At 36.3% G+C, this 22013-nt stretch overlaps 2 protein-coding genes across 2 annotated transcripts in view; one reads left to right on the top strand and one right to left on the bottom strand.

Annotated features, from left to right (window-relative positions):
* LOC107558426 (uncharacterized protein CXorf57-like) overlaps positions 1-5895 on the bottom strand; it is a 7949-nt gene extending 2054 nt beyond the window's left edge. The window contains exons 1-9 of the mRNA XM_016242089.1: positions 5224-5895; positions 3390-3541; positions 2840-3011; positions 2362-2470; positions 2168-2259; positions 1972-2097; positions 1779-1886; positions 1178-1351; positions 844-965 (exon numbers count right to left, since the gene is read on the bottom strand). Coding sequence (XP_016097575.1) covers positions 844-965; positions 1178-1351; positions 1779-1886; positions 1972-2097; positions 2168-2259; positions 2362-2470; positions 2840-3011; positions 3390-3541; positions 5224-5818 — 1650 coding nt within the window. The 5' untranslated portion in view covers positions 5819-5895. The remainder of the gene's footprint in view (positions 1-843; positions 966-1177; positions 1352-1778; positions 1887-1971; positions 2098-2167; positions 2260-2361; positions 2471-2839; positions 3012-3389; positions 3542-5223) is intronic.
* Positions 5896-7180: 1285 nt separating this feature from the next.
* Positions 7181-21127, top strand: LOC107558393 (uncharacterized). The gene is given in 25 exon segments (XM_071582312.1): positions 7181-7298; positions 8130-8181; positions 8543-8666; positions 8797-8943; positions 8946-9005; positions 9686-9940; positions 9943-9961; positions 9964-10057; positions 10059-10570; positions 10968-11094; positions 12513-12670; positions 12673-12848; positions 13400-13527; positions 15191-15237; positions 15240-15288; positions 15367-15614; positions 16779-16944; positions 17643-17679; positions 18429-18559; positions 18634-18764; positions 18900-19048; positions 19208-19414; positions 19600-19698; positions 20133-20241; positions 20513-21127. Coding segments are annotated over 25 exon segments (3603 nt in total). The 3' UTR covers positions 20773-21127.
* The last annotated feature ends 886 nt before the right edge of the window (positions 21128-22013 follow it).

The following is a 22013-nucleotide window of genomic DNA, read 5'->3' as shown; positions in this document are numbered from 1 at the left end:
CAAGGATGCATTAAATTGATAAAAGTGACAGTAAAGACATTTATAATGTTGCAAATATATATACAGTATATTTATATATATATATATATTATTTATTTATATATATTTTTTTACTTCCTATTCATCAAGCAATCCTGGAAAAATGCATCACGGTTAGATAATACCATCATTTTTAATACCGTAATAAATGTATCAACATTGTAATATTAACCCTTTAACTGTCACTCACATTTTTGAACATAGACATGAAAGTGCACGATCCAAACTTACATTTTTATAATTCATGAACGAAAAACATTTTGTAACATGATATTGATGAACCATTTTCATGGTAATGCAATGTTTGATTTTAAAATGGGTTTCAAAGGATGAATTTTGAGATTTAAAGTTTTCAATTGATATATAATTGCTGATGATTTCTAAAGTGTGATAGAGAAAAAGGCAACAGAGAAGACTTTTTTTGACAAAGGTCAGAACTCCTGTTATGATGTACATTTTGAGGTGCACTCTTGTCATAAATTAATCTATTACTTTTCCTACATAGATATTTTACCAATGTTTTTGTAAAAAATTATGAAAATTTTATGAAAATTTCATACTTATTTATGAAAATTCAGCTTTCCCAACACAGAAATAAATTTAAATCAATTACAGTGATAAACAGTTATTTAAACTAATAATATTTCACAGTATTACTGATTTTTACTGTATTTTTGATCAAATAAATGCAGCCTTGGTGAGCATAAGAGTCTTATTTCAAAAACACAAAAATATCTTACCGACCCAGTATGTTGTTGGCTGTATAGTAGTGAGGGTTATTTGTCGCTGTCTATGTCTACGTACCTCTCTATGATGGTAGCAGGCTGCAGTGACCACACACTGAATAGCAAACTGCCGTTTCTCTCTATAATTTAACTTCTCACACTCTAATTTCATCTCTCCTCCACTGATGACACCAGCTTCCCCTGCAAACACACACTAAAATTAGTCACAGGAAGAGCTCTAAGTGAATGTATCAAAACCTCAAGAGGTACAGCAACACTGAATTAATTTCATCAACACGAAACAGTACAGGCTGCCATTATGGGGGCATTATTCTATGCTTGGTCCATTCAATAAAATGTTTTTTTTTTACATAAACACTTGCAAAATTTCCAAACCGTTTTCTGCTTCTCACCTCGTCTGCTTTCCATGAAGTTATGTAATGAAACAGGAAGTGGCGGGTAGCTGAAATATCCTCCAATCGCAGCTTTTTCCAGCAGACTGCTCTCATCTACCTGCTTCGGCCAGTGGAGAAACTGCCGGATGGGCCGTATCCCTCTGTATGGCATCACGGGGTGAGACCCTGTGCCTGTTTTCATGTTTGAAAATGATAACACTGGATTCCTCTAATTCTGAAATAAGTTCTATTTTTTTCTATTTTCTATCGGTTTCTATTTTAATATATTTTAAAATGTCATTTATTCCTGTAATGCAAAGCTGAATTTTCAGCATCATTACTCTTCAGTGTCACATGATCCTCCAGAAATCATTCTAATACTGATTTGGTGCTTAAGAAAAATGTCTTATCATTATTATTATTATCACTGTTGGAAAAAGTTCATTGGGTTAACATTTTTGTAGAAATCATGATACATTTTTTTCAGGATTATTTGATGAATAGAAAAGTTAATAAGAACAGCATTTATTTGAAATTGAAATCTTACTGAGCTGAAACATTTGAATAGCAGTATATATTATATGTCTGATGCATAAAGGTGTTTAAGTGTGTCATTTACCTGTGCAGTAAACCTGGGTCAGCGATGTGTTGGTGAGATATTCAAAAGTTGTAGCTTTGTCAACTGCACTTCTAATAAGCTTTAATCTAGTGCAGACAACCAGCGCCACTGAATTAAAAAAAAGGAAAAAAGTATTACAATTGGTCTGTAATAACAGCACAGAATAACAAAGAGAAAACCAAGTGACTTGTACTTGGATAGAAGCGGCTTTGAATGTCAGGCTGTGATGTGGAGAAAAGCTTGATCATGATTGGCTTGTCTGATGTTCTGTCTGCCAGTTGAAGCCAACGATGCTCCTCGATTTCTGACCTTTGCCCATCTGTAAGGGGAATGGTTTTCAGTCTTCTGGCTAAAGATACATATTGAGACTATTTCTGTGTGTACCGAACCTTTCCTCCTGACACGTTCTGGCCGACCAACAAAGATCACAACACCAATGACATCACAGACGTGGCCTTGTGGACAACTGGGAAGCTCCCGCCTGTAAAACACCATCACTTTATACATTTCTATGTGCCGTACAAGCCTTTGATTCCAATTCAAGACTATAGAGGATATTGAGATTGTGATTTTGTACACATACCCACAGATGAATGAATGAGGCAGATCAGGTAAGACCCAGTCTGGAGAAATCTGGTTCTTGGGGATGATAGTTATTTGAGCAGTGGGGTTCCTGGAATTAAGACTGATCTCTGAAGGATGAACAGAAGGTACAAAGAAACAAAATATGTATGAATAACATCCATGTTATAAATAATAAATAATTCATATACTGCAACATACACTACCGTTCAAGTCAGTAATTTTTTTAGAAGACATTTAAAAAAATAAAAATAAAAATAAATGACACTTGACAATATATTAAAATAAAAGAACAGTTATTTAAAATTGTACAAATATTTCACAATATTACTGTTTTGTTGCATTGTTGAGCAAATAAATGCAGCCTTGGTGAGCATAAAAGACTTAAAAATCGTAAAAGACATAATCTGGCCGACACGATACCTTTGAACGGTAGTGTCATAACTTCATATGTTAGATGAGTATAATGTTCTCTCTACCAATGTGTGGCTCTGATTCCTGCCCCGTGCGGCTGCCGTAACTCTCCTTGACTCTGTAGCAACACAATCTTACAACCTGACCCGGATGTAGGATTCTGTACCATTCCAGACAGACTGTGTTCCACAGCACAACACAGGCATTGGATGAGCCGTCACCGACCTGCAGCTCTGCCTGAGGAAAACAGTTTGATGGAAGAAATCAAACCAATCCTGTGATGCTTAACTAAAATTATGCATTTTAGACTATGACATACAGATGAGATACATAGTTGAAGGGAAAGCTGAATAGCTGAGATGAGAACTGCCCACAATATTAGTCAATAAATATCGACCAGCACAATAAAATCACTAACATCGGCGGTGCAGAAACTTGATATACAGCATCTCTGCTTCTTATTAGATTCTTTCTTACCAAAGCAACTTGTATTCTTCCAAAAATTACTACAAATGATAAAACCATATTTATTTTATTACATATTTTACCATGACCAAGTTCCTACAGTTAACAGATATTTGCATGGAAAAGGATGCCTCATATTTGACCTCTGACCTTATAAGGACATTCACATTTCTGATCTGCTTTCCCGTAATAAATCAGTCTGGATTTGTGAAAGATCCGCACACACAGAGTGCCCCGGTACCGCCGAGATCCACTCAGAAAACGTCTGCGTACTTCTGCGAGTGAAACCTTAGACCCAATATCTGCCATCAGAAACAAAAGCATAAGCATGAACTTTATAAGTACATGTTGTGGCAAAGAAAAATTATATCACTGGTTAAGAGACAGACATGTCCAATTGTCTTTAAAGATGGTTTATTTTCTTGCAAGAAAAGTTCTTGGCAATCACATTCTTAGATTTGCTCATCATATTCTATCCTCCTGTCACACACCCTTTTATTCTCATCATTTGCTTACCTAAAATGTATTAAAGAATTAACGGTGTTAAAGAATTCCATTACAACATCACACTCATAAACCGGCTTACTGTTTTAGATATTGGCATTTTGAGAGCCATGATCTGCTGTTTGAGCTTCAGTAAAGTACACAGTAAAAGTGCTTGTCCACACTTCTTTTCTTTAAAATGTTTTAGAAAATGTTTTTAAAAAAGTTAAAATACGGTTTAAAGGGATAGTTCACCCAAAAATGAAAATTAGCCCATGATTTACTCACCCTCAAGCCATCCTAGATGTATATGACTTTCTTCTTTTAGACGAATCCAATCAGAGTTATATTAAAAATTGTCCTGGCTCTTCCAAGCTTTATAATGGTAGTGGGCGGGTGTTGCTGATCAACAGTCCAAAAGAAGTCCAATGAAGTGCATCCATCCGTCATAAAAAGTGCCTCACATGGCTCCAGAGGGGGGAGGGGGGGGGGGATAAAGACCTCCTGTAGCAAATCGATGCATTCTTGTAAGAAACATATCCATATTTAAAACCTTATAACCACTTTTTTCAACCTTAACTGTCGTCCGCGGAAGTTGTTCCGGGCAGATGACGTAGGACATAGGCATAGCGTAAGCGCCTGTGAGAATATGCTAGTCTCGCGAAATCCAATGTTTGTTTACAGGAGCAAAGGAAGTTACCTTACTTTAGCAAAGGAAAACCAGTCTCCTCTTAGCGTATATCGAAACATTTTTCTTTACAAACCCTCATTTTGTACTTCTAATTCGTGAACAGTGTTTTGTTTTGTTCTCTCCTCTCTGCTTCCGCGTTCATCACTTCTCACCGGCGCTTACACTACACCTACGTCATCCGCCCGGAATGGTTTTCACGTATGACAGTTAGCGCAAGCTTCAGATAAGTGGTTATTACGTTTTAAATATGGATATGTTTCTTATAAGAATGCCTCGTTTCGTTACAGGAGGCCTTTATTCACCCCCTCCGGAGCCGTGTGAGGCACTTTTTATGATGGATGGAAGCACTTTATTGGACTTCTTTTGGACTGTTGAACAGCAACACCCGCCCACAGCCATTATAAAACTTGGAAGTGCCAGGACAATTTTTAATACAACTCCGATTGGATTCGTCTGAAAGAAGAATGTCATATACACCTAGGATGGCTTGAGGGTGAGTAAATCATGGGCTAATTTTCATTTTGGGGTTAACTATCCCTTTAAGATAATCAAAATTTTGTCGGAAAGGTTATAAAAAGTGTTATTTACAGTTTAAAAAAAATCATGTTCTTTTTTTTAATGTGTTAAAAGTATTAATGTTAAAGGTTTTAATGTTTGAATTCAGTTAATAATACAAAAGTATTTTATAGGGAAGGTATTTAGGTAAAAACCATGGTTCCCAAGTTATCTGTTTATAAGTGAGTGATTCCCTCAAATGCTGCTGCCTAGGTAGGCAGCTTACAGCCCATGCACGTACAGTAGGCTACACACCACCTATCTCATCCTCTGAGTCCTCTGCGTCGGGTTCAGAGGGAGGCGCGTCCCGCCACATCTCTCCATAGAAGTCGTGATTATCCCACAGCGGCAGGTAGGAGCTTCTGCGGGCTCTGAGTGGACCTGCGCTCGGCTCTGCTCCCATCCACGGAATGGACCTCACATTGACGGATGAGAGCGCCCTCAGAGCGGCATCACCGCCCGAGAGTTTGTCCACCTCCAGACTGCACGCATGAAAAGAGCCGCCGTCTCCGTCGCTCTCTTCCCCGCGGCTGAGCTCCACATGCCGTATGACGGAGCCGCAGTGGAGTTTATTCACGCTGATGAGTCTGTTGACAGCGGGATCCAGAGACACGCGGATCTTACAGTCTCCATCCGTGATTGTGGCGTCAAACAGACTCTCTGACATCGAAATACTGTCCGGGAAACGGACCCCGAAGTCCGCGTCTCTGCCGTAGCGCTCCAGAGAGATCACGTACAGCGGTTCCGAGCGGGTTCGTGCTCTTTGGGAAGCAGACGTGTTGAACATCAACCTGCTTAGAGTCTTTTTGAGTGTGCCGCACTCCGAGGAGCTGCCTGACAGCGCGGCCATGTTTACGCGACACAATAACAATGCCGCAAAGCACCATGGGAGATTGAGTACAGCACAGAACACGAAAATAAAATATAGCTTAAAACAAGTCCCAGACTAAAATGCATTTTTGACCAGTCTTAACTGATAGCAGCATGCACTGACATGTCTGACAATATGCCAGCGCCACAGATTTGTATCAAGATGCACACCAGCAATGTTTTTATATGGCACATTTTTAAAAGCTACTTAAATGTCCTAATATAATTTAAGCCTAATCCTGGCTTAATCTCAGTCCTGTCTGTGAAAGCAGACCATAATGATGAAAACTATTACTGAAAGAATGAAATGAAATAAGAAAGACAAAAATAAAATAATGAAAGACGTAATGCTCAAGAACCCGAAGAAATCTGAAGAAAGAAAATTAAATATATAAAGAAAAAATGAAATTTAATTTTTATTATAACATTTTTTAAATAAAATATTAAGGTATTAAGAAAATAGAAATCATATATAAAATGAATAAATAAAATAAATAATTAAATGAAACAAATGTTGACATAAATATAACAGAAAATTAAATACACAAATACAGATAAAGGAGAAAACGACACATTTTTATTTAGTAATTTTTAGAAATATGAAGTAATATATATATATATATATATATTACTTCATATTTCTAAAAATTACTAAATAAAAATGTGTCGTTTTCTCCTTTAGAATGAAAACATTTAATTTTTTTTACCTTTTTTTACCTTGGACTCCTTATAAGCAGACTTAAAGAAGACACATTAAAGACCGCAAAATGGATACAACTTATTAGCAGTTCTTTTTTTATATGAAGTCCAGTGTTTGAAGGCTGCTGTCCGAACTCATGTGTCACGTGGAAATATTACAGAAATGGAGTTGTACCGAAAAGAAACAAGCAGAAATCGGTAAGATTGTGTTTTCAATATTCAATATATTTTATACTTTTAAAGTGTATTTATAAATACAAAAGACGTTTCCTCCCTTTAAATGTAAAATAGATCATTTGTATGACAGCTAAACCTTTGATTAAAAAGCATTAAAAAGTGCAGTTATTAAAATAAATAGACAAAGTCAACTCTCATAATCATATAACATCTAATACGCATGTGTTACCAATGTGTAACTGAACAGGAGAATGAAGTTGTCAACCTCCTTCCCATTTCCAATGGGATTACCAAAAAGTCAGCAATACAGGTAAGCATTTTCATTGATTAGTGTTTGTCCTTTTTTTAATTAACAAGCCTGCAGTTGTGACAGTTTCTTTCTTTCGCAGTGGAAGACTTTACTTGGGGAAGCCAATCATTTGAGCTGTTTGTGTACCACACTTTGTTGCTCCATCATTTAAGATGCATGACTTGTTCAGGATCAGCACACCAGGGGCCAAACCACAGCCCAAAGACTGCAGGAGCTGTTCTTCTCTCAGGGTCTGAGGGCTCACGGGCCCCTGGACAGAGCCGTCAGGAAGAAGGTGTGAAATGAATGAGAGATTTCAGATTAAATTCTACTCAAAAACAGATCCCATATTTATATGTTGTAAGATGTATGTGCTAATATATTGTGTGATTTCCTTAATTATGTGATAGAAAAACATTTTAGGCCATCGGAGTGTTCCATTATCCAGAGTGTGTGTGGAAACAGAGCTGGAAATCACAGCTCACCTTAAAGTAAATTTGGAAAATTAATTCATGTTTCAGGAGCCTAATCTTGGGTTCTGATTGATAAATTATGACTATTCTCTTTCTATTCTCATAATAATAGTAATATATTGTCTTATCAGGATTATCAAGCTTAAACCATGTTTATTGCTCTTTAATTATATATATATATATATATATATCTGAATGTATAAAGCATAATTAAAATCATTCATTAAATCTTACTTTCAAGCTGAGACACACTAATATCCATGAGACAGATGTCTGCTGGTATGTGGCCAAGTATGGTGACCCATACTCGGAATTAGTGCTTTGCATTTATCCCATCCAAAGTGTACACACACACAGCAGTGAACACACACACACACTGTGAACACACAACCAGAGCAGCCATTTTTTTGCTGCGGCGCCCAGGGAGCAGTTGGGGGTTCAGTGCCTTGCTCAAGGGCACCTCAGTCATGGTATTGAAGGTGGGTGAGTGCGCTGTACATTCACTCCCCCCACCTACAATTCCTGCCAGTACGAGACTCGAACCCGCAATCTTTGGGTTACGAGTCCAACTCTCTAACCATTAGGCCACGACTTCCCCGTGGCCTAATGGTTAAAGGAAGGGTCTGAATGCCAAACACAACCGATCTCATTAGTTCTATGTGGAACGGCTCTGCTCACACTTCCAGTCACTGCATCCCTCAACAAGTAAGATGACACATTCTTTCTTCTATTCTTCATCTCACTTTATCACTGTTCTTCTCAAAGCTGAATTTTCAGCAGCCATTATTCCAGTCTTCAGTGTCACATGATCCTTCAGAAATCATTCTAGTATGCTGATTTGGTGCTCAAAAACATTTATTCTTATTCCTATTATCTATATATTTTATGGAAACCGCAAAGAAACTTGTTTTTTCACGATTTTTTGATGAACAAAAAAAAGCATTTATTTCAAATAGAAATCTTTTGTAACATAATAAATGTCTTTACAGTCACTTTAATGCAACCTTGCTGACTAAAGTAGACTTAAGAATTAAAGTATAATTCAGTTTTTGTGTTTCATTTATAGGGATGCCAAAGTGCTGATCTGCATTGTGGGTCTGACATCTGACAGCAGAAACGTACGTCTGCTTCTCCAGACCCTGTGTCTGCAGTTAGCCAACTTCTATAGCCTCAAAACAGAGATATCTGAGGTACATAAACACTTTAAAAACCAATCAAATATTCAATTCACCGTATTGGATACATAATATTGTGAGATTGCTTGACTATCTCACAGATAGTGTTGCACTATGAAATACAGTCAATGTTTTTTCCTCACAGTCACTGTCAGAGTTGTCCAGTGAGCTGTGCTCATTAATGGGCCTGGTGACAGAAGACAGGCCCTTGACCCTGGTGCTGGATGGTCTGGATAATCTGAGTGAGGAACATGAGGCTGACCTTTCCTGGCTTAGTAATACCTTACTGCAGTGCCAAACGTCTTCACTATTCTGTCTGCCAGCACGCAATCTAAATGTGCTCTTATTCTACAGGTAAGCAGATGGGTCATAGAGGATTTACACTACCATTCAAATGTTTAGGGTCGTCAAGATGTTAAGTCTCTTATGCTTATTAAGGCTGCATTTAAAAAAAAATACAGTAAAATTGAAATATTTTTTACAGTTTAAAATAACTGTTTTCTCTTTCACTGTATTTTAAAAACCCCAGGCTTCAGTGTCACATGATCCTTCAGAAATCATTCTGATTGGCTGATTTTGAGCTCAGAAACATTTGTTGTTATCAATGTTAAAAAAAAACGTTTTGCTGCATAATATTTTTGTGAATACATGTTTTTTAGGATCCTTTGATGAATAGAAAGTGAAAAGGAACAGCATTTATTTGAAAAATCTTTTGTAACACTGTTTTGTCTAAATACACTTTTTGTAACACTACTGTTTTTTTAATAGAAATCTTTTGTAACATAATTAATGTCTTTGCTATCACTTCTTATCAATTTAATGGGTCCTTGATGAATAAATTCTAAATAAATTAAAATTTTTCCCCCAAAAAAAGCTGTCTGGTGCACTTTAAATATTAAATATATTAGAGAAAATATTTTATTTAATTATAAAGATGTTATTTTATTTTTTAAAAATATAGTGAAGATAATGATCAAAGGAATGATTGTTTTTTAAGGGCAATCAGTTTCTTGTCTCTTTCTCTTTTTTTCCAGTCCCAAGTTAAGGTCAGTGTCCTGTCCCTACCCGCCCTTAACCGTGAGGACATTACATCAGGACTGGTGTCAAGACTAGCATCAGATTTTTGCCAACTGACTGAAAACCAGTGGAGCCTGTTATTCCAGTCCTGTCTATCCTGTCCATTCCCTCTCTACCTCAATTTAGCCTATGCTGAGACCAGGAAATCGAGTTACTTCACACCAAAAGATAGTCTCAAAATCCCTACGGATCCAAATAAACTTTTTGTTTAACTAACGTCATTGTTAGTTTGGAGCAGAACATGTGCTGTGTTTGGTGCAACGCACAGCTTTGCTCATATCACTGTCCTGTTCTGGTGTCACAGAGGAGGAACTTTTGGTGCTTTTGGGGCGTACGTGAGATGGTGGTTTTGCATCATCAGACACACCCCGTTTCTAAATACTCCCCAGTGCCTTATGCATTTGTGGCACGACTGCTGCATGGTCTGAAAGGGTACGTCACAGAAGTGGAAAGTGACTGCACGTGGGTGCTGCGCTGGACTCATACAGAGTTTGCCTGCATCGTCCTGCAGCGATACGCACCAACAGCAGACTCTATAAAAGCTGTACATACAGACTTTGCAGATTACTTTAATGGGAACGTCCCAAACAGTGAAGTTTTTCAGCCGCTAGCCTGGATCAGGAAAGAGAAGGGAAGGAGGTGCTATGAATTTAATTTGCGCAAGCTCCACTGTTTGCCGTATCATTACATCCACTCCAAGCAGATTATTCCTTTACTCACACAGTGTCTGTTTAACTACGAGTTCCTGCTGCATAAACTGTGGGCTCTGTCCACCTATCATGTCGAGGAGGACCTTAAAGCTGCCGTCATTACAGAGAAGTATGATTATGAGCTCTTTTTTTGTGTGTGCAGAAATAGCTGTTTGATATTATGGAGTTAAAATTGTCTAAAAATAACGTGCCATATATACATAAATATACATAATAATAATAATAATAATATACATAAATATTTTTATTTATATTATATATATATACAGGTATATATATATATAGAGAGAGAGAGAGAGAGAGAGAGAGATATTCAAATTTCTATCATAAATAAATTTAAAAATAGTTTTTTGATATTATGGGGAATACAGGGATAGTTCAGGAATGATAGGTCATCATTTATTCACCCTTATGTCGTTTCTGTATGACTTTATTTCTTATGAGGAGCATAAAAGAATATTTATATGTATGTATATATATATATATATGTCAAACATGAAGTCATATGTCTATGTACGTGTTGTTTCAGGTGACCCAAGACAATACTCTTTTCTGCATGATGTGTTGGCACTGTGCAAGAGCTCTTCCCTACCAGTTCTCGTGCCCTCTTAAACCTGTCTGTTTCCTCCAGGTGGACTCATACACACCCTCCTTTCAGGTACACATATTGAATTTCTGGGCATCTACTGGAGGATCAGTTTCCCAGCATCACCATTCAGTCAGTGATTTTGGCTTAATGTATGTCCAAGTTCTGATTCTTAGATTTTAAGTGTATTTTAAGTGCCATATACATGTAAAATCATACATGACACATTATTCTCAATGGCACTGGTCAGACTGTAGTCTGAGAGCCTTGGGTTTCTTTGGGAATATCCTAGGGGGGTTTAAAATGATGGTTTCAGATTTATGAGTAAATTAAGGTCTGTGGTCAATATTACATGAAGAGACATAAAATACACACAGTCATAACTCCTGTGTGTGAATTTTGAATTAACTGTATGCTTTAAAAATATAAGTTGATAAGTTACCAGATACATACTACAGCGGTTGTCCAATGAGATCAGTTGACAAGCACATAAACTGGTGCTTCACACAAAACGTAGGCAACAGTTTGGCTTTGAAATAACAAAATAAACTCTACATCAGTGTTGTTATTGTTAACTAAAACTATTAAAATAGTTCAATTCAGTAATTGAAATAAAGCTGAAATAAAATGTAATATAAACACAGTATATCTTTTTTATAAAAAAAATTTGAAACTTTAAAAAAGAGAAACTGAAAATAAGTTTAAGTAATAAATTTACTAAATCTCAAATAAAAATAAGTAAGAAATATTAAAATAACACGTAACAAAATGACTAAAACAAGCTAAAATTAAGATGAAAACCAAAAATGGAAAAATAAAAGCTACTTCAAAATATAACTAATAAATAATATGATATGCTGAAATAACACTGCTCAGCATGCTATCATTCTTCAGTGTGTTGTGAGGAGTGAAAACCTCTACAAACCTCATCTAAAATCACTCCCAGAGATTCGCTTTTTAAAGAAAGCTAGCTTATTTTATTTTTGATTTCTTAACACATTTCTTGCAATTCTCGAATACATGGACTGCTAATATGGATTTTATTCATAGTGCCAACACTACCGCCCGCTTTCTGCAAGCAGAATAAGGAAGTGAATTTATGCGGTTCGACAAATGAGGTGTCACGTGGAATTAAGCACACAGCTGTCTTGTTAGCATTTTTAAGGCAGTGGTTTCAAAATTCACGTTTGAGAACTGGTTGTGTGGAATGTACTGTTTGTTGCAGAACAACAAGTCTTTTGAAGTGTTTTCAACCACACCTTATTTTACAAAAAAAAAAATAAGGCCACCTTTCTGAAAACCCATAGAAAACTCCATAGGGAACCCATGGTGAATTATTCTTCCATTTTGGCCTACAGATTGACCTCACGAGTGAACAGATGTACAACCTGCAGTGGTTTATGACAAATGCATAGAACTCTAAAATAAGATTCTTTATCACATAATGGCTGAATGATCTGTCCTTAACATCCTGACTCATATTTAACTGGGTCATATGAGTGCTGTGACAGCTCTTGCTCATGGTCGGCATGACATCGTTTCATGCTCCTCTGATGGATTGCTAAATCTTTGGCATCTGGATGAGCAAACAAGACCCGCGAGGTCCTTACCAAGAGCTTATGGATCTGCAGGAGACTGGGCTGCTGACTCTGTTTGGATGACAGTGTGCTAGTGCTACAGATGGGCCACTGCCTGCAGGTGAGAGAGGTGGATTCTGGGAAGGTGCTGTACATGGAGAAGGTTTCTCTGGATGTTCCTGTGATCACAACTGCCTGCGATGGACGGTTGCTGGTGGTTTTTTATGACGGAAGTCACCTGGTTAAGGTGAAACCGGACCAGTCTTCTTATATGTTATGTATACACTGTACAGTAAAAAAAACAAAACAAATCCTGTTAAATGTACAGTAAAAAAAGGCATATTTTTAAATAAATTGCATTTAAAAATTCCATGTTTTACCAAATCAGCCTTTTGTCTTAAAATTGACTGATATTCACTTTAATAATACAGGTGCCACATGATGAATTAGAGTACTAAATACATATAACTAATATACATAACTTAAATGCAATAAACATTGACTAAATAATATAAAATGTAACAAAAACACTCTAATGTAAATTACTGATAACAAAAATTTGAATAAACTAACTATATCAATTGTAATCTTATGTGATCACAATAATTTACATGGTAATTTACAGTTTGTACTTGCGTAAAAACATCAGTTTGACAGTATTTTACTGTAAAATTAAATATAATGTGATATTCATCCATTAAGTTTTTACTGTATATGGTAACTTGCATTTAACCAATTAACAGTCATTGCCATTATCAATGTTTCTCTTCCTCTGTATGCCTTTTATTTTGCTCCTAGGTGTTTGATCTTGTGGTGTCCTGTTCACTGTTGCGTTGTGTAAACCTTGAGTTTGAGCCCATCCACAAAGATCAGTCCATCTTAGTGTCTCGTCACTCTGTTAAAGACTATGTTCTCTTCGCCTACAGGTTATTACAGCACACAAAACCACATGTACATTTAAATTAATCATCTCAGTATTTTGTTCTTAAATAATTAATTTCCAGCCATGTGTGAAAACAATGCCGCTGTTCTCGGACTGATTTATATTGTCTGGTCACACAATGTATTATTTAAGGGTCTGCTTCTCACCCAGCTCTAGTGTGTGTGTGTGTGTGTGTGTGTGTACGCGTTTGCACTACTGGTTATTTCTCTTGTCGATGGTTTCGTGTAACACTGCAGCTATAAAAAAATAAAAATTGTGTAAAGGCTTTCCCAGAGGCTGTTTATCTTTCTCATATTTCATTACATGATTAAAAAGCATGGATTAATCAGGATAGATGACTGAAAGGAGTAATGAACCTTTGCTCTTAATGTGATTAAGCTGGAAGCATCACATGCATGCACATACACCAAATCCGGTTGACTAGTAATATGAAAGTTTAAGTTTATTAATATAACAGTAGTTATCAGAGCTATGGACACATGCAGCATTCATACGAGGAATAACGGTCAGGATATGGCACTTGTTGTGTGCCAGTTCCCTTTTTTTATCTCTCTCTCCCTAATGATTTCCTATGTCCTCAAAAACAGCAGGAGCCATGTCATGAGAAATCAAATACTTTGTGCTAAAAGAGTTCACTGTACTGTGGAAACATACTGGCAGAACCCCAAACTTCCTCCCCAGTTCAAAATGAAACTAAGCTGCAAATGTTTTTTTTTAATACTTCAGCAGCTTTCTGACCGCAGACAGAAGAATACATTTAAGCAAACTGCCCACATTTACACGTCAGTGACTCCTGTTGAGAGTTCAAAAACTTTACCCATAGGATAGGTGCTATTATTACTAAACACCGGAAGAAGTATGATAAGAGAAAGATATGGGAAAATGTGCCAAACTTTGTGCTGTTTCCATTTGCATGTAGCACCTGCTGCTTTGCTTGGCCTCCTAAGGATCCCAATGTTAGGAAAAAGCAGCTGAAATGTATTTCAATCTGAACTTGTTTCTGTGGCACATTTCAGCACAAATTATTTTGTGAACGTGCCATAATGTAACAGAGGCTTTGATTAAGAGGATGTTATTAAAGAATGGCACAGTTAAAAACTATTTAGGGCTTGGCATCAAACATGCAACTTGTGAGTAATTAAAGCGCAGCACTGTTACTCATGTCACATGCATAACAATCTTGAAAATATATACACTACTATTCAAAAGTTTGAAAGATTTTAAAAATATTTTTTTAAGAAAGCTCTTTCGCTCACCAAGATTGCAGTTATTTGATTAAAAATTACAGTAAAAATAGCAAATATTGTGAAATATTATTACAATGGTTTTCTGTTTTGATATATTTTAAAATGCAATTTATTCCTATGATGGCAAAGCTGAATTTTCAGCATCATTACTCCAGTCTACAGTGTCACGTGATCCTTCAGAAATCATTCTAATATGCTGATTTGCAGCTCAAGAGACCTTCTTGTATAATAATACAATTAAACGGTTATGTTGCTTAATATTTTGTGGCTTTTAGGATTCTTGAAAAATGACTTTTAAAAAACTAATTTACGACTGGTAAAAAATGTTTGAACAAATATTATATGTGAAGCCATACTTTGATGCAATTTCTTGTTTCTTGCTTCAATTCTCATTTGCAGGGATGGAGGAGAGGCGGCAATATTCAATGCTAAAGGTGGAGTTGTGTCTCTATACAAGCCGTAGCGATCAGCTCTCAGTATTTATTGCTCTTCTGCAGGTAATGTTAAATAATTTACCCAAACGTGTGACCCTGAGTCTTTACTATCTATTATATCAAACTCTTTGGTTTTTACAGATACCCCTATAAAAGACAGAGTGAAATCATTCACATTGAACTCTTCAGCACAGCATCCTTCCAGTACCTGCGCGCTACCTTGGGTTGCAGCCAGGACTACATTTCACAGGTCACCATTGCAGGGGGCAGGTCCCACATTGTGGACTTTTGTCCCGCCCCTCACAGCACCACCACAGAGATTATTATCTGGAACCTTGAGACTGAAAACCATAAACACATTGCATGGTTTCCTGGCCTGCTGGCTCATGGTTAGTCAATAAACCTGTTAAATATTATGGCCTCCAGCACTGAACAGCATTATGACTCTTTTGTCAAAACAAACACACACTGTTTGAGTTCAGTCTCATTACTGTACTGCAATACAGCATATATCATTTAAATAATAAACTGTTTATATATAATCGTAGCATTTGTTGTATTGCCTATAATTTATACAGATACATAATACATAAAAAAATAATAACTAAAAGTATTGTGTCCAGACCAGTGTTATTTTAATATTATTGATATACTACCATAGTTTCGTTATATATTTAGAATTAGAGTTTTTTTTTTTAAAGAAATGTTGTTTGGTAGCTAGTTTAATCAGTGTATCATTCGATCATTCATTTTTTTATTTAATATTGAAAGTAGAAAAATGAGAAAACGGCTCCTTTTTCGTTTTTTTGTTTTTTTCCTAAAAACGAAAAATGAGAATTCAGCTTAAATTTTCGTTTTTTGTTCATGGGTGGAAAAATTAATAAACAGCTTGAATATTCAAGTTTGACTTATTTTTTAAATTTTTTTCAGTTAATGTTTATTTTATTTAAAGTAAAAATGATTTGTTTTATGGTTTTAGTTTTAGTTAACTATATTACCCTTATCCAGTCAAGCAGTAAAAGCTTTTCATTGATCACTGAGAATGATGAGACAAACAATCTTGAAAGTAAAACACCCATGTACTACAGTAATGAGAATTTAGGGAGGAAAATTCATTTTCATGCAAATAATGAAAGCTTAATTTCATTAATGCAATACACACACACACACACACACACATATATATATATATATATATATATATATATATATATATACACTCAGGTTATCTTTGGGTAATATTAAAATTTGTTTGATGATCTGAATCTTTTAAGTGTAACAAATATGCAAACAATTAAAAACATATATATATATTTATTTATATATATATATTTTATGGTGAAATATGACTCAATAGCTCATGTGGAATTAACATACAATTAAAACAAATCATACCTCTACGGTAAACAGCATTATGCTTTACAGGCACTTTCACTACTTTGACACACGTGGCACAGGAGCCATTTTAGCCATGTCTGTTGTTCATGTTATTTTTTCAACTCAGCTGTATTTGCATGTATGTGTCAACACAGTTCTTCTTCACCATATGGCAGGTGTGTGTTCTGACCTGCGGTACTGTGTGGGTTTCTGTCCCGGAGAGCGATTCTTACGGATGTGGAACCTGGGATCCAGAATAAATGACCAAACACTCACATACAACGTGCACAAAGCACACAGCGACGGCACAGCGGAGATTGTAACCATGCAGAGATATCCAAGGTACAAAGTCCTCTGAACAGCTCACATACATATGGCCACTCTATTTGCAGTTTATAACTGTAAACACAATGAGTTAGCACAAGATATTTTTGAGGACCAGAATGTTTATGCACATTTTCTGTGCATAATATTACAATTATAACCTCAGTTACTGCTACTGTTCTACAGACACCACCTAGTTTTACCACGGCAGTGAGATTTCTGTAACAGTACTAATGAACTGAATGTGTTTTCAATACACAATAACCAGGTTTATTTATTTATCAATACATTTTTTCTAATATCATACATTTGAACTAAATGAATATTTCTTGTCCCACAGCTAGCCATTTTATATTTTTAACGGTATTGAATTACATTTTTTTCACACAATTAACAGATTTATGCTTATTCTAAACTATTTAATTAATGCATTTTGGAAATATGATTATTTAAAGAAAATCAAGTAGATGCAAAGTTAATAAACAATTTTTTTTTGAGTGCAGAAACCTTACCAGTTTCATTTATGTACAAATATTCATGACAAATATTCATCACATTAAGTTTATTAGTTTATGTTAAAACTGCGTTATCCAAATGAATGGAATTTTTATGCAATTCAAATACATGAATCTTAATTTAGGCCTTTTTTTATTGTTATATGTACAAAAAGAAAGCTCTCTTTTGCTGGAAAGTTTAAAAAGTTCCCTCTAAATCAGGTATGTAGTGTGTCAAAGCACTTGTCCCGGTACTGTGAGAATCTAGAATGTGGAGCTGATTGTATAGTTGTTTGCCATTTGAGTACAGTTGATTATGTTTATCAACCACGCTCACACCATGCATCAAATCCATCTTCAGTAATGTCTCTAATTAATTAAAACACATTGCTTTCGGTCACTTTTGTGGTGACTCATGAGATGCCTCTTCACAAGGATGAAGGACCATTGTTGTGTTCAAATACAGTTTACACTAAAATGGATCATTAGCTATTAATGATCAGTGTAATTTTAAATTTATCAGTAAATCAATCCGATCAGTAAAATGTAGAAAAAAATAAAAGGGACAAAAATAAGCAAATAATCACACACCGCCGGAACTGCTTTAGTGTATGACAGTCAGCGGAAGTGAGAGAAAAGTGTTTATTACGTTTGAAATATGGATATTTTTCTTACAAAAACGCATGGATTCACTACAGGAGGCCTTTATTCACCCCCCGGAGCCATGTGAGGCACGTTGTATTATGAATGCGCGAGCTTTATTTGACGACTTGTGGACTGTTCAACTGCAACACCCGCTAACTGCAATGATAGAGCTTGGAATAGCCAGGACAATTTTTTATATAACTCCGACTGGATTCGTCTGAAAGAAGAAAATCATATACACCTAGGATGCCTCGAGGGTGCGTAAAACAAAGTCTAATTTAAATTTTTGGGTGAACTAACCCTTTAAGTAAAATTACCTAAGTGTTTTACTGCCCTGCAAACTGTTGCACTTTTTTTCTGTAGACATTGCTGGTGTATGACCTTCTTAAAAAGAGCTACATTAAGAAACAGACTGGACTGTTCATCATGTCCTGTCCTCGACAAGACTATCGGCTCTTAGATGGTGAAATACTGCTGGGCCTTTCAGAAACATGGTAAGAACTCACTTCCTCATTCAGCAGAAACAGAAAATTACTATACTACTAGATTGCATGAATATGGCATGTAGGGATCATCTGATATTGTGGGATCTGGACTCTGGCTACATTAAAGGACGTATCAAGACCTAGTCCTACAAAGAAACCCTGCTCTCCAGCATGGACAGACATTCCCAGATTATGTCCTCAAAAGAGAAGACAGGTATTAAAACAGCATATGAACCTCATGATACTTGAGTTTACCATTGCATTTGTACAACATCTTAGCCCCACATAGATTTTCATACCATATTCAACATAAAAGAAAAAATCCTCATAGTCTGAACTTGTTGCACAGGTCTAGTAATGCCATGGGACAGGCGCACCGAAACCCAGACCGCAAAAAGGAGGCGACAGGAGCGTGAGATGAAGAGAGAGAAAGATGAACAGCAGCGCCTCGAAAAAGAGAAGTTCAACTCTATAGCGCTTCTCAGAGGAGATGAGCAGGTAGAAAGACAGCTGACCAATAAACAAAAACACTAATCTTTCCTGAATTATGAAATAATAAACCATATGTGATCTACTTGTTTGTGAACTGAACTGAAATGCATCGATTCCATCTTTGAATATCTCATTCTCTCTCATTTTTCTCTGTGTATCACTTAGGTGGTCATATGCTCTTATTTTGCCCATCATCTCAACATTTTCAGTGTGGTTTCTGAGGAGCATCTGCACACCCTGGAGGACCGCTGGTCCCTTTCGAGTCTCCGTACTGCAGCGATCACTCACACTGGAGGATACTTGGTGGTCTCCAACTACAGTGAGGCCCAGCATCCTCCATACCTCACTGTTTGGGACACACAGCAGGGCAGAGTATGCAAATCTGTTTAAAGATGTCTAGCATTTTTTTTAAATCATGTAATTTTTAATCAAAAAGAAGTGGGCACATTGCTCACTTCAGGTCCATCAGTTAAATCTTTACATTTAGTATTTGCTTTAAGATAGAATTCATCTTCTCTATATATTCAGTAAGATGAATGTTCCTTATATACGTAAAGGTGCGGAAGAGATTGAAAAATGAACCTGGAATCCGTTGCATTGCTATATGCGATGATGCCTGCAAAGTGGTTTTCGGCATTGCAGGATTCAACAAGTATGTGCCACCCCAACTGCAATGTTCAAAACCAGTTCACTTATATCATAGCTTTTTTCTAATATATATATATATATATATATACACTACTGGTTTGGAATAATTAATAAAAAATAATATAATAGTTATAGTAATTTTTTATGTTTTTGAAAAGTTTCATGCTCACAAAGGCTGCTTTTGTTTGATCACAAATACAGTAATATTGAATAAAACAGTAATATTGTAAAATATTATTTCAATTTAAATGAACTGTTTTCTATTTTAATATACTTTAAAAATGACAAAGTGTCAAATCTTCATCATTCCAAACTTTTGACCTGTAGTGTACATAGATATGTATTTCTATTTTTAAATACATGTAGCTCTTAAGAACATGGGTTATTGTTGCCCTCTTAAACATTCTTTAAAATAACTTTTTTTCATAAAACTCAGGTTAAGCCGTTCCGAAGGAAACATAAAACCATCTCTGGCTATGGAAGTTTAAATCTTAACTGGTCCAGCTTGCTCTTTATCACTGAAGGACAATCCAAGGCTATTTTATTATCAGGTACAGTAGACCTTTGCTCATACTTGTGTTGACTTGTTCTTGATGATATCAATTTAATCTGGGTCAAGAATAAGATTCAAACTTTAAAGGTTAATATGGGATGTGGTGGTGATATCTTAGAATAGGGTCTTTGCATCTTCACAGTAAGATTAATATTTTTTTGTGTTTGAGTTTGAGATACTAGAATGAGATGAAAAAATTGCCAACATTTGCGAGCATGCCTTATTTATACAGATGCATCTTTCAATCCTTTGAATTATTTGTTTAACAGAAGCAGTGAGTATGTGGGACCTGGACAATGGAACGCTGTTGTCTGTCTTCACACCTGACTCAAAGATCCAGACCATCTTTCTGCATGGACCCGACAACAGCACACTGCTTTTGGGCTTTAGTGTTATGTCTACTCTAATCACCATGACGGTCAGCAAACAAGATGCACAAACAAAATCCAGCACTGCTTGTGGAAAAGACCTGTTTGGGTAATCCAGCAGTAGTGAAGATGAGGAAGATGAAGAAACAAATAAGAACTGATAGGAAGAGCACTGGATGTGTACTGTGTAATATAGGTTAACAAGAATGAATTCAGTCTGAATGGAAATAAAGGGCTGTATGATCTCTTACATTCACTTTGTCTTGATCTTAAGGATTCAAGAGGAAATTTTAGTTGTACACTGGGAATGCGAATGTATGACTTCTATCTTCATGTCTATAATGAGAAATGCAATGCATTATGATCAGCATTTCCAGTGCTTGTTTTTCCACATTCTATGAATTTACCAGAACTTCCCCGCCTTGCCCTAGTTGTCATGAGATCCAGATTATGATGAAACAAATCTTAGCATGCCTGTGTTATCATGTTACATGATTTCAGTGTATTTTCCTAAAATTCAGATATATGTATATTAAAGGGGTTATGATGTTGCTAAAAAGAACATTATTTTGTGTATTTGGTGTAATGAAATGTGTTTATGCAGTTTAAAGTAAAAAAACACATTATTTTCCACATACTCTACATTATTGTTTCTCCTCTATGCCCCACATTTTTGAAACGTGTCGACTTTTACAAAACTCATCGGTCTGAAAAAGCGAGGTGTGCTGTGATTGGCCAGCTATCCAGTGCGTTGTGATTGGTCGAATACCTCAAGCGTGAGACGGAAATGTTACGCCCCTTACCATACTGTGATGGCGTGTCCCAGCCGGAGCGACAACACAAAAACATTAAAACCCATTACAAACTAGGCATTTGTTGCATCCAGTGGGGACATAATTACTGATTATAATGACTTATACTGTCTTTTTACGCGTTGCGTTGCATTGCATCGTGCCGCGTAAACATAAAACCCTGTCTGCATTTGTGATCAGAGAAATGACAAACAACAAGTGCTACTCCACACTGTCCAAAACTCGCGTTTGAATCATCAGTGGCAAATGATAAAAGAAAACGTACTTACGTGAGTCAGAACTGCCGGCATTTTAGTCTAACGTTACTCTCCCAGGATCAATAAACAGTCCTCCATAAAATGTGCCGGCGATCCACAGCACTAAGTTGATGTATTTCCTCAGCGACCAGCATGGATCAGATCCAGGCATGACGAAGCGGATATCGTCCTCTTTTGGAAGATCAAACAAAGTAGTTTCGCTTTCACAACGAAAAACACAGCGTCTTCAGGACATGGAAGCGGCGGCAACAACAATACTACAGCGAGAATAAAAGTTACGCCTTCTTTCTTTGCGTGAACGTTATGCAAATCTTCCCACATAGTGAGGTAGAT

Source organism: Sinocyclocheilus grahami, unplaced genomic scaffold (genome assembly GCF_001515645.1).
Source record: "Sinocyclocheilus grahami isolate Dianchi unplaced genomic scaffold, SAMN03320097.WGS_v1.1 scaffold645.1, whole genome shotgun sequence".
In the NCBI taxonomy this organism is placed as follows: Eukaryota; Metazoa; Chordata; class Actinopteri; order Cypriniformes; family Cyprinidae; genus Sinocyclocheilus; species Sinocyclocheilus grahami.
Note: the sequence above shows the minus strand (reverse complement) of the source record. Positions and strands in the feature narration are given on the sequence as shown.